At 48.2% G+C, this 12547-nt stretch overlaps 1 protein-coding gene across 2 annotated transcripts in view; it reads right to left on the bottom strand.

The window, feature by feature from the left end:
* The window catches only part of OSBPL10 (oxysterol binding protein like 10), a 327328-nt gene extending 315347 nt beyond the window's left edge, over nucleotides 1–11981 (bottom strand). For both annotated transcript variants that reach the window (XM_059162392.1, XM_059162393.1), the window contains exon 1: nucleotides 11595–11981. In XM_059162392.1, the coding sequence (XP_059018375.1) occupies nucleotides 11595–11875 (281 nt within the window). In that variant the 5' untranslated portion in view covers nucleotides 11876–11981. The remainder of the gene's footprint in view (nucleotides 1–11594) is intronic.
* Nucleotides 11982–12547: the final 566 nt, after the last annotated feature.

Below are 12547 nucleotides of genomic sequence, written 5' to 3'. Positions count from 1 at the left end.
CATCTAGCTAGACCCTGGTGTTCTGTGACAACAGGAGGAGGAGAGAATGGACAGATCTGCATTACCCCCATCTCCTTTGAAGGGTTCAACTTAATAACAGATGTAAAATCTGATGCTTCCTGGACCCACAAATGTACTCCTTCCAGTAACACTGACAGCTTACGATCTGGGGTCTCTCAGCCACATAAGAGGTCCTTCATGCAGTAGCCTCCTACAGCCTCACCTCTGGTCGCACCCCACAACCCGCACTGCAGCCACACAAACCTACCTTCTCCTCCGTCCTGCTTCCAAACCTTGATCCTCAGAAAGCCTCCTCCCAGGGAAGCCCGCCCTGGACTCCCATCTGCGGGATGAAGCCGTCTCGTCAACATTCTGGGTCTTGCTCTCCCACCTCCTTCCCTCCATCCCCAGGCAGAGCTGGCATTCTCACTGCTGGGTGTTTCCCTGACGGGAGAGTCCCCAGCTGTACGCTACCCACAGCTTGCCAGTTGCTGTTCTCAGCCCTTCACACACAGCTTCTCAGACGACCCCAACGACCCTAGGACATGGATGCTCTATCACTCCCATTTCACAGGTAAAGAAACAGAGGCACACATGGAGAGGTTGTTACAGCTTGTTCAAAATCAAGCAGGTAGGAAAGAGCTGAGGCAGGACTCAAGCCCAGGCCCAGGACCACAGAACCCGTCCTCCACTACTTGATTAAGGGGCCGGGTGTCATTTTAGAGCAGGGATGGTCAAACTCCATCCCACAGGCTAAATCCAGCCCACCACCTGTTTTCGTAAATAAAGTTTTGTTGGAACACAGACGCACCCACTTGTTTGCCACGGGAGCATTGCAGAGTTGCCACGGAGACTGGAGAGCCCACGAAGCCTGAAATATTAACTACCCGGCCTTCAAAGGAAGAGTTTTCCCACCCCTGCTTTAGGCGGTCGGCTCCTCAAAATCTGGCCTGTGTTTCTCATTCCTGTGTCCTCAGCGTCTCACCTGGCATTTGGCACACACACAAAAGGTGTCCCACAAATACGCGGGGTGTGAACATTCCAGCAGGCCTAATTACAAGTGAAGAGGAGTACATCTGGGGGCTGATACTGCCTGCCTACTCAGGATTTGGCAAGTTTCCCGAGTCCGTCCAGATTCCACTTCATAACCAAGACACCCCGGAAAACTGTGGCAGAGGTTTCCATTGTGTCGTTAGCAGCGTGCCCCCACCCCACGCCTCGGACAGACTGACCACTGCAGAACGGTTTGAGGGTCTTCTATCTCCATCACCAAACCCATTTGATTCCCCTGAACAAGTGGCTCAGATGGAACCCCAGGTCTCCCCACACGTGGGAGAACGTAAATCCTACTGCTTCCAAGGCAGTCCTAATCCCACAGTTCTCCACTGCTCCACTGATCACATAACTGGCTTTGCAGATAAACACTCAACACATTCTAGAAAAGAGTCATTGAAAACTGATGCCGGTCGCCCTTCGACTTGTTGTATTTTCATCAAAATATTTAAAGGAAGGGACCTAACCACATGAAAACATAAACAGCCCTCTGAAAACTATAGCACAACATGAAAAGGTTATTCATGGCTCAAATGCCTCCTTTGACCTTCAGAGAATAGGCTTGCCACAGGACTGTGTATAATGTTTCCTAATTTTATCGTAATTATTGATGTCACTGCACGAGGCACAAATAAAGCACTTTCTTTCTGGGTTGTGTCCATGTTCGATCCAGTCTGGGTTATCAAAAATCACATTCTGGATGGTTTTCTTGTTAATTCTGTCTTGGCCTGGCCCCAAATCACATCAGGCAGGAGCCAGGCAGAGCAGCAAAAAGCCTCCCACATTTCCGGAGCAATCGCTTCAAACCTCCTTTTGGGACACAAAGGCTGCATCTCTTCTTTTTCCCAGGGTTTTCAAACAACTGTCCACTAGAGCAGGCTCTGAGGAATCCCAGGCTCCGTAGGAAAGGAACACAGTCATCCAGGAGACAAATCAAATAATTTGTCACCTAGGTCCCCGTGCAAAGGAGAAAGGGCTTAGAAAAACCTGCCTATTTGCTAAGGTTGGGGTCTAAAACCACAACCAGCTCGTCCCCATAGTTCCACAAAATTACCCATTGGTCTAAAATATAGGACTCCCAGTAGACAAACTTTCACCGAGGACGGACAGAGCACTACCCACTCCACTAGACTGCCTGTGACAGCCTCACAAAGGCACTACAAGGTTACAGTCTTTGCACTGATGAGCAAGCCAGGGCTAGAAGAGCTAAGTGACTTGTCCAAGGTCACCTCGCCAAAAAAAGAAGAGGCTAAGCTGGAATGGCAAGGAGGTCTAACCACTTCATTACCCTGTGCTCCCACAGGTGGCCCTCTCAGAAGCTGGCTGAGATGCAGAGCAACCCATTCGTTCCAACAGGGCTGGTGGAGTGGGAAATGCTTCAGCCTCTCTGGAGAACACTCTGGGAGTTTCTCCATGCCCCATCCTATGACCCTGCAATTCCCTTCTCTAGGACATTCACCCGAGAAATAAAAGCACGTGTCCACACAAAGGCTTACAACATACAACAGTTTTATTGGTAATAGTCAAAAACGGGAAACAGCCCAAATGCCCCCCAACAAGAGAAAGGATAAACTGTGGTATAACCCCGGAATGTCAGATTACTCGACGACAACAACAACAAAATTATAATCTACTGATAGATATGCATCATGGAGAAATCTCAGAACATCAGGCTGACCGAAATAAACCAGACTCCTAAAAGAATATCCTGTATGGGTCCCTCTATATGAAACCCAAGAATGGACCAAACTAATTCATGGCAATAAAAATCAGAAACAGATTGCAGGGGAAGGAGAACTGACTGGCAAGGAGCACAGGGAAACTGGGGTGGAGGGGAGTGGATCAGAGAATGTTCTGTACTTTCTGAAGCAGCGCTTACATGGTACAATTGTCAAAATTCATCAAACAGAACACCTGAGACCCAGGGTCTCTTACTGTATTTAATTACACTTTTAAAAAACAAAAGTCCTCAGGCTAATGAGTCATTCAGATGACAAAATGGAAGACACAGATTATTACTTGTATACTTACTTCTACTTCCAAGGTGATTACTCAAGGGTATTTACAGAAAGCCCAGAGAAAGTCTCATTTGCCCATGAAAGCCAGTTGGGTTTGCTCCAAGAGTTTCCTTTACAATAATGCCTACCTTGCATTTGCCTACAGGGTCTGTCTAGCAGACAGAGATGAATGAATCCACCAACCCTTCCTGACCAGCCAACTTCAGTCATGACAGCAACCATTTCAGGACAGAGACGGCTGTCACCATGGCAACCAGGGAAGGGTGGGAAAGGTGGATGGGGAAGGGAGACAAGAGAGATTCAGAACTATTACCACTCTGTGGAGGCTGTGCATGCCAAACCTGACCCCCACGTCATCCACGTCCTAATCCCTGGAAACTGCGAGTGTTCCGTTACAGTGCTTATGGCACCCATGATTCAAGAAAGGATTTTTAAATGGGGAGATTATCCTGGATGATCTGGGTGGGCCCTAAATGCAGTCACAGGAGTCCTTCCAAGAGGAAGGAAGAGGGAGACCTGACACACACAGAGGAGAGGGCAATGCAGAGGCAGGGGCAGAACCTGGAATGAGGCCTTATGAGCCAAGGAATGCCGGCAGCCACCAGAAGCTGGAGGAAGCAAGAAATTAATTGTCCCTTACAGTATCTGGTGAAAGCGTGGGCCTGCCAAGACCTTGATTTTGGCCCAGTGGAACTAACTTCAGACTTCTGGCCTCCAGAGCCGTGAGAAAATAAATGTCTGTTGTTGGGAGCCTCCACATTTGTTGTCATTTGTTACAACAGCCATATGAAACTAATACAGATTGGGAGCCTTAAGTCCAGGATTGTTTCTGCCAGGTGTCCACACCCTTCAATTCAAACTTTTAAGAAATATTCAAATTAATAAAAGGGTTAGTTTTTTTTTTTCCCTTGAAAGAATACATCAGAGATCAGCCTCAAGACTGTGGATTAGGCAAAGATTTCCTAAACAGGACTCAAAAAGAACTAATCATAAAGCAAAAAAATTTTATTTTTTTAAGATTTTATTTATTTATTATAGAGAGAGAAAGCGGGAACTCGAGCAGAGAGGAGGAGCAGAGGGGGAAGGGAAGCAGGCTCCCCGCTGAGCAGGGAGCCCAACGCGGGGCTCAATCCCAGGACCCTGGGATCATGACCTGATCCAAAGGCAGATGCTTAACCGACTGAGCCACCCAGGCACCCCAGGAAAAAAATTTTTAATGTGACTATATTAAAATTTAAAATTTGTGTTTATCAAGACAAACATGGCAAAGAGATGACAAAACAAACCACAAGTGAAGATATCTGCTCTCTCTATGTGGTACCCACTTGCCCGTGTACATATACCCATCAACAAACTCATATCTGGAATATATAAAGAACTTTTCCAAGTCAATATGAAAAAGGCAGACACCCCGGTATACAAATGGTCAAGGATTTACACAGCACCTCATGAAATGTGAAATCCAAATGGCCAGAAGGCACACAAAAAGATGTTAAACTTCATTAGTCGTCAAGGAATTAAAACCATAATCAGATGCCACCACCCACCCAACAGACTGGCTAAAACAAGAAGAGACACTATTAAGTGTGGTTGAGGATGAGGAGCCCCTGGAACCCTCATACACTTCTGGTGGGAATGTTAACAGACACAACCACTTTGTAAAACCCTCTGGCAGCCTCTAAGAAGCTGGACACTTGCAAAGACTGTCACACAAGATCTCACTCCTAGGTATACACTCAGAGAAATGCATACATATGTTCTCCAAACCACACAGCAGTGTTATTTGCAAGGAAAACCCAGGAAGAGGTCAATCTGTGGTCAATGTCAGTGCGTTTAGTATATCCACACGGTGAAATTCCAAACGGCAGTGGACGCAGACTACAATTATACACAGCAACATGGTGGGGCTTACAAGCATGTTAAGAGTGAGGTGCCTGGCACAAAAGATCACAATGCCGTACGATAAGAAAGTCAAGAGGCCTAGCTCATGCAAGGTGCTGCAAGTCAACAGTGGAGGCCCAGTGGGGGAAATGACTGGAAGGGAGGCGGGAAGGGGCTGGCTGCTGGTTCTTGATCTGGGTATGTCCCATTTACAAAAACCCATGGAACTCTGTACACTTAGAAGTTGTGTACTCTTCTGAATGTATGTTAAACTTCAACTTTACTCTCAAAAACTAGTCACTCAGAGATAGGTGAAAATTTTTCCCCCTCTGTAATTTTCAGACTACAGAATGGATACAAGTTCACCTCAGGGAAAAAAAATAATAATGGGGAAGAAAAGGAGAAATAGTATCACCCACCACCCACCACCATGGTCACCATTTGGCGTATATCTCCTCAGATACACACAATTTTCAAAAGGGAGAGGAAGAGCGCATCCCATAGGGAGGGGTTAACTCAGGCAAATCCTCAATTTAAATATTGTAAACCATAAGTGAATAAATCACATTATATGCTCTTGTGTAACCTAGGCAACCACCCCTTTATTATCACTGTCCGTGAAGTAATCCAGCGTCCCTAAAGGATTTGAGTACACAGGCTCACAGCAATCTGGAAATCCAGACAGCAAGATGTGTGAATACTTTCTAAGTACATGTGGGCAAGAACATAAAACCCAGAACCGCGATTTTTCAACTCTGGTATCACCAACTGCCTCTAAAATTTGCAGAGTACTCAAAAAGCATTTATTTTAATTCAGAGTGGTTTTAAAAGTTAATCTATGCCCCCTCAACTTTTCTAAATGAGCCAAGTAGCCCCAAAACCCTGGAAAATCGTAACCAGAGGCTAAACACTGCATTCTCAAAGCATGTCATTAATGCAGATCGGGTCAAAACCAAGCCCTAGGTATTTGGCCACTAAAGGCCCACACTAGGTGAGCAGTAGTGGGCCCTAAGTCAAGGTGGGCGTGTCACAAGGTAAGTCAGACTTGCTGACCCGGAAGATAAAACCCAAAGTTTGCAGACAGCAGAGCAAATGAGAAGACCTATGAACTCTGGGAGTCCACAAGGCCATAAAAGCAGGCAGAGAACCAAGAATTACAACAACAGTAGCTAACACTGGCTGAAACACAAGTAAACTCTGGTTTAACTTCTTCTCTGTCATTCATTCAGTCTCTTAGCTATTCGATAGTACCTACTGAACCCTTATTACATGCCAGACTCTGCTGTAGACACTGGGGATACAGCAGTGAATAAAGCAAATTATTGTCTGTCCTCAGGGAGCTTACATCCCGTGCAGAGACCAGAATAAAATATGGAGCGTATCAGACAGTGGTGATGATGGAGAAAAATTGAGCAGGGAAGGGAGACGGGGATCTGAGGCTGGGGAAGGGGAGTAAGCCACTTGCCATAGTGATGCAAATGTTTGCTGGGTTCCATGTTTTAAAATGATGCCTTCAAAACCAAATCCTCATATGCTCACCAAAGAACTCTGGGATAATTATGTTAATGAAGTCCCAGGGTAACCACAGCATTCAGAAAATAAACCAAGAACTTGATGGACCAGAAAGGATCCATTTAAGAGGGACAACTGAAGATCCAGTATCAGCCTCCAGTTCTCCAGATCTTGCTATGCACTGTTCTCAGCCACTGACAGACCAGTATCCTCACATAATCTTCACACTGAACTAATGAGAAGAGTAACAACTTTTCTCCATTTAAGAGATGAGAAAACAGAAGCCCAGAGCAATTAAGGAACTGGCCTAAGATGACACGTGTGCTATATACTGACGTCAGGGTTTGGCCCCAGGGTCCACACTCCCCTAACGTTCTAAATAAATGTCTACTGCTGGCCTGAGGTGTTATTTTGCTCATACTACCTTACTTATTCTATTCAAGACTTGCCTTTAAATATTTTTTTAAAGAGTTATTTATGTATTTGAGAGAGAGAGGGTGCACATGTGAGGCGGGAGGGGTGCAGAGTCTCGAGCAGGCTCCTTGCTGAGCAAATGGGTTCGATCTCACGACCCTGAGATCATGATCTGAGCTGAAATCGAGACTCAGATGCTTACCTGACTGAGTCAGCCAGGGCACCCCTTGCCTTTTAATACTTTAGAGTTCTTACAACCCCACTAATCTCTCTCTCTCTCTCTCTCTCACACACACACACACACAGGAGGTGGGTTTCATATTTGTAATATCTTCTTTTCTCTAGATAATAAAAACTGAATGGCAATAAGGACCCTCAAGTATTTAAATACCACCTTTTAGATCCAATTAGAAATTACTTTCTCAAACACCTATTGTTATGAGCAAACCCAAAATAGTTCTCTTGGGTGAGACTAAAATTAGCCTTAGGGCAAATTAGAGTTCATATAGCCAATTTCTCACTAGGTGTAGACATCTCAAACTGAACACAGCCCAAAGGGAACTCCTGGTTGTCCCCTATCCTCCCCTGTGACCCTCATCTCTATAAAGAACACCTCAACATCCCAAGTCTCTCAGAGCTCCAAACTCAAAAGTTCTCCCTGGCTCCCCTCTCTCTCTCACCTCCTCATCCAATCCATCAGCAATTTCTAGCCTCCCTACCCCAAAAATGTACTGTTCCTCCACTTCCCCTGTCCCCCAAGCGCAAGCCACTGGTGTCCTCGGTTTAGACCCCCACGAGGAGCTCGTCAGTGGTCTCTTGCTTCCCTATCTGACTGACCCTTTGAAAACCTCATCTCCACATAGTACCCAGAGAGAACTTTTTTTTTTTTTTAAGATTTTATTCATTTATTTGATGGAGAGACAGAGCACAAGCAGAGGGGAGCAGCAGGCAGAGGGAGAGGGAGAAGCAGTCTCCCTGTGAGCAGGGAGCTGAACGTGAGCCTCCATCCCAAGACCCTGGGATCACAATCTGAGCCTGAGCCGAAGGCAGATGCCTAACTGACTGAGCCACCCAAACACCCCTGGAGTGAACTTTTTAAATCACAAATCCAAATGTGTCATCTCTCCGCCTAAAATCCTTCTGGACCACCAGAACACAGCCTCGAATTCTTCCCCTGGCCTACAGGGTGCCGTGTAACCTGGCACTGGCCTGCCTCTCCTAGCTCTTGGGGTTCACTCTTCCTCTGCTTCACTCCCTATGAAAACCAAAACAGGAGTGAACAGATAGTTCTCTAGATTAAAACATGAGTAGCAGTAAAGACACTAGATCCACACAAATCATTTCCACAAATACTTATTTCTCATCATTTTTTAAATACAGTTGACCCTTGAACAACAGGGGTTTGAACTGTGCAGGTCCAGGAATACACAGATTTTTTTTTTTACATAAATACAGCTGTACCGTAAGTATATTTTCTCTTCCTTATAATTTCCTTAATAACATTTTCTTTTCCCTAGCTTACTTTATTGTAATATATAAGACACATAACAGTCAAAACATGTGTTCATCAACTGTTTATGATATTGGTACGGCTTTCGGCTGACAGTAAGCTATCAGTAGTTAAGTTCTGGGGAAGTTGAAAGTTATATAGGATATTCGACTGTACAGGGTTCGGTCCCCTTAACCCCTTGGTTGTTCAAGGCCAACTGTATTTTTTTCATCTTCATAGCACCTGCCACTTCTGCAGTTGTTTTGTTCATCTGTTTGGATGCATTCCCTCTTTAACACCATCTTATAGAACTACACCTTACTGTGATACCGGAAATATTTTCCCTTAGCTGTAATGATTATAGAGTCTTCTCAGTGTACCTTTTCACCATGCTCTGATCTATTTTGCATTCCCTCAGCCCATAGGTGTGAGCCCAAGTGCTCTGGATGTACTCTCTGACTTGAGCGTGTCCCACCGCATGCAGCCTTCTCTCCTGGAGCCTCTCTATCCATCACCTTGCTTATGCTCCGCCCCAAACTGCCTTCCTGGGGGAGTGGCTACAGGGCCAAGCGGTGCTACCAGTGAATGGTGGCAGAAAATGACACTGAGTGTTAGAATATACACTCTGTAGCAACATGAGGTCCTGCAAGAGGACACTTGAATAAAAACTGCTCTCGGGTGATAGGTACCACATTCTGGAAACTGGTGAAGGGTGCAGTCTGGAAACACATGCTAGCTAAGAACTTCGTGGCTGGAGATTTGTGGTGAACTGTAGGCAACTTAAAAAGTACTGCCAAAAGAATATACCATGAGGTCCAAAAGCAAAGGTAATTTGCATCGAGTCACCCCGCTGTTTATACCAAGGCATTCCCCTAGACTAGGGAGCTCTGGACTCCTTCCTCTTAATTCTGCATGCCCTGCACTACTTCAAGGGAAGACGCCTGTCCACTCTGCACACTGGAATAGCTCCAGCTCAGCACTTCTTGGCCTTTTGGCTAAAATCAAGTGGAAGAGCTCCAGCCCTTAGAACAGTGCCTAGCACATAGTAGGTGCTCGATAAATTTAGTCTCTGAATAAACAAACTCATGAACAAGTGAATGTATTCTTTCTCTTCTTCTCTTTTCCTTTTCACTGTTCCAGACCTCTCCTTGAGAAGGAAAAAAATGTGCAATCACTGAATCATCACAAATCCTCTCCAGACCACTAATGGACCCTCGGCCACAGTTCAGAGAACACAGATGTGGGGAACAAAGACCTGGCCACTGAGATATTAACCATTAGAAAGAGACAATGCTCTGGGAGTCAGTGGTTACTGAGAAAATCATGAGTGTACTGGGATTAAGAAGAAACACTGGCAGCTATAGACCACAGTAAACAAACTCAACAAAGATAAGACCTCACCAGTGTATGCGGCGCATTTCACCTACACAGCCTGCAATCACATCGCTATTATTATTCCTACTATTATTATCATCAGTTTTGCCTCTTCCTGATCTGGCATAACCTAAATACCCCAGTGGATTTAAAATTATACAAAAGCATGAGTGACTCCAATTCCTCCTAAATCCACAGCAAAGAGCAAATCCTTTAATATGCATTGCAGGTAAAATACGTCCCCAAGTGAAACAACTGTAATCCAGGGTAAAATCTCTGTTGGCCTCATAAGCTACTTGTAAAAAGAGAGAGAGAGAGAGAGAGAGCAAGAGCACTTAAAGTGACTGCCCAACACACAAAACAGACGCTGTCACCAATACAGCACGATTACCAAGAACTGAAATCAGATTTAGTCATCTCATGTCTCCCTCATTCTACCCACTCTACCTGTTCTTTTTCAGCTTTCAAAAACTGAAGGAGGAAAAGGAGAGGCAACAGCACACAGCAGGTCTATTTTGAGAAATAAAAGGGTTCAAAAGTTACAGTGCAACTTCCACTGACATAGTAGCAGATCTCCGAGGAAACCCAGGTGACTCAGAAAGTTCTCTGTCTCTAGTATCTGTACAGAAACAACTCAGTGTCCATACTTAGGGAGTCATCTTCCTCCTAGTTGAGTTTCCTGTAAATACCTGCCTGATCAAAGTTTCAGCTGGAAGCAATCTGAACGTTTCCAATCCATCTGCAGGGAGAGAGCACCAAGGAATCTAGTCTAATCAGCAGAGAGAAGCAAGAGTCTCCAGGGTGAGGTTCAAACTCCACAAGCATCCTTTTAAGAACCCCAAGTCCTAAGATCCAAGGGCTATTAAGAGCAGAACAAAAGATCTAATCAACAAACTCTCCAAAAATCCCCATTCCTCTTGCATGGACGTTTGTATCTCCCTCTGGCTTGTTTTTGAAAAACAAGTATTTATAAAAAAGGAAGAAAGGAAGGAAGGAAGGAGGAAAGAATTGTAAGTGGCAGCACCACATCTTCTCCATCCAAGTCTTCCTCACTATCCTCTCTATTGAGCCCCACATATTTTCACCAATACAAGTGCGCTGGGAGCCCCTTCCCTAGACATCCCCATCCTTCCGCCTGGTCATAACTAGGTTTCCCAACTGTGAGGGTGAGTGAGTGAGCAAAGAACTTCAAAGGGCACCTAAAGCGGGGGGAAATAACAATTTAAATAGCAAACTGTCTATTTCCAAGGGGGAGAGGTTGTTTAAATTTAAAAAACTAAACTAAACTTCTGTTGCAGAGATTGGAGGTCTCAAGCCTCCGACGGGGCAGGAGGTAGCACACGCTCTGGAAAGCGCCCAATAAGTGGAAGGTTTTGTCGGTGGTGGTGGTGTTTTTAAACACTAAAGTTGTAAAGGAACTATATTACAGAGAGTATTGTTCTGATGGGACAAGCTGTATTAAAGCTTTTACAGTCAGGCACAAAGCACGACACCCCCCCACCCCCCACCCCCGCCTCCCTTCCTCAGCCATTCTTCAGGAGTGCGGGGAAACCGCTAGCAGGCAGGGCCCTGGGACCAGCGGGCTCCTCCCGCCACTCCAGTCCCCGCAGGTGCCGGTGCAGAAGAAAACCGGGGCTCTCGCCCCCCCTTCCCCGCCACTGCGGTGCTGGGGTGGGGTCACAGCACGCCCCACGCCGGGCGCCGCACCTGGAAAGGAGCCGGGGCGCAGGAAGAGCCCCCGCCGAGGAGGCTCCCGCTCGGTCGGTGGCACAGTCGCGCACGCACACACACACAGACACGGAGAGCGGCGCGCGGGGAGGGGCGCGCGGTGGCGCGGGCGGCGGGCGCGTTACCTGTTCTGCCAGCCCTGGAGGAGGTTGGTGTATTTGCTGAGCACGCCCTCGAGCGCCGGCTCCCTCCTGCGGCCACCTCCTCCAGACGGACTAGCGGCCACCGAGCCCGGGCTGCTCCGGCTGCCCCCGCCGCCGAACCCCGCTACCGCCGACCGGCTGGAGACCCCCCGGCCGGCCAGGGAGCAGGAGGGCGAGGAGCCCGCCGAGGTGGCGCGGCTGCTGCTGCGGCTGCTGCTGTTGCTGCCCCCGCCGCCGTCTGCGCCTTGGGCCGCCCTCTCCATGGTCCGTGCGCGCCGGGAACGCGGGTGCCCGCCGCGGTGGCGGCCCCGGCACTGGAGCTCCTGGCGCGGCGGCGGCGGCGGCGGCTGCTGCTACAGCTCCCGGCGCCCGGGCCGCGCGTGGCTGCTCCAAATCCCCGGGAAATGCCTGACTCATACAGGAGGAAGAGGAGGAGGCGAAGGAGAGCTGGGAAGGAAGCCAACGGGGCTGGATGCAGCTGCGGCCGCCCCTCCTCCCGCCGCGGCCCCGGCCCCGGCCCCTCCCTCCGCACTAGTTTCCCCGGCAAGTTCGGAGCGGGTGGCCGGTTCGGCGAGCCCTCCTCGGGTTCCTCTTCCTCTTCTTTCGAGTCCCCGCGGCCGTTCGGTCCCGGGGGCGGGGGGCGCTGCCGGGCCCCCAGCCGCAGGGTGGGCACGCCCTGTCACCCTCGCGTTCCTTCTGCCGCCCCCTCTCGGATCCGAAGGGGCGACAGGGAATCTCCGCGCGTTCCTCCCCACCCCCAACCCACCCCGGGACCTGGAGGGAGGGGCGGCCCCACCCACCCGGTCCACCCGGATATGGACCCGCCCGGCCTGACACAGGCACACACGCACAGTCCCTCTGTCTGCCTTCCGCACCGAGCCTGGGCCAGATACACGTACACGGTAACCTGGCAGTGAGCCTCACAGGCCGAGTAA

This window comes from Mustela lutreola, chromosome 2, assembly GCF_030435805.1.
Source record: "Mustela lutreola isolate mMusLut2 chromosome 2, mMusLut2.pri, whole genome shotgun sequence".
In the NCBI taxonomy this organism is placed as follows: domain Eukaryota; kingdom Metazoa; phylum Chordata; class Mammalia; order Carnivora; family Mustelidae; genus Mustela; species Mustela lutreola.
The sequence above is the reverse complement of the archived record's forward strand: the minus strand, read 5'-3'. Positions and strand labels throughout refer to the sequence as shown.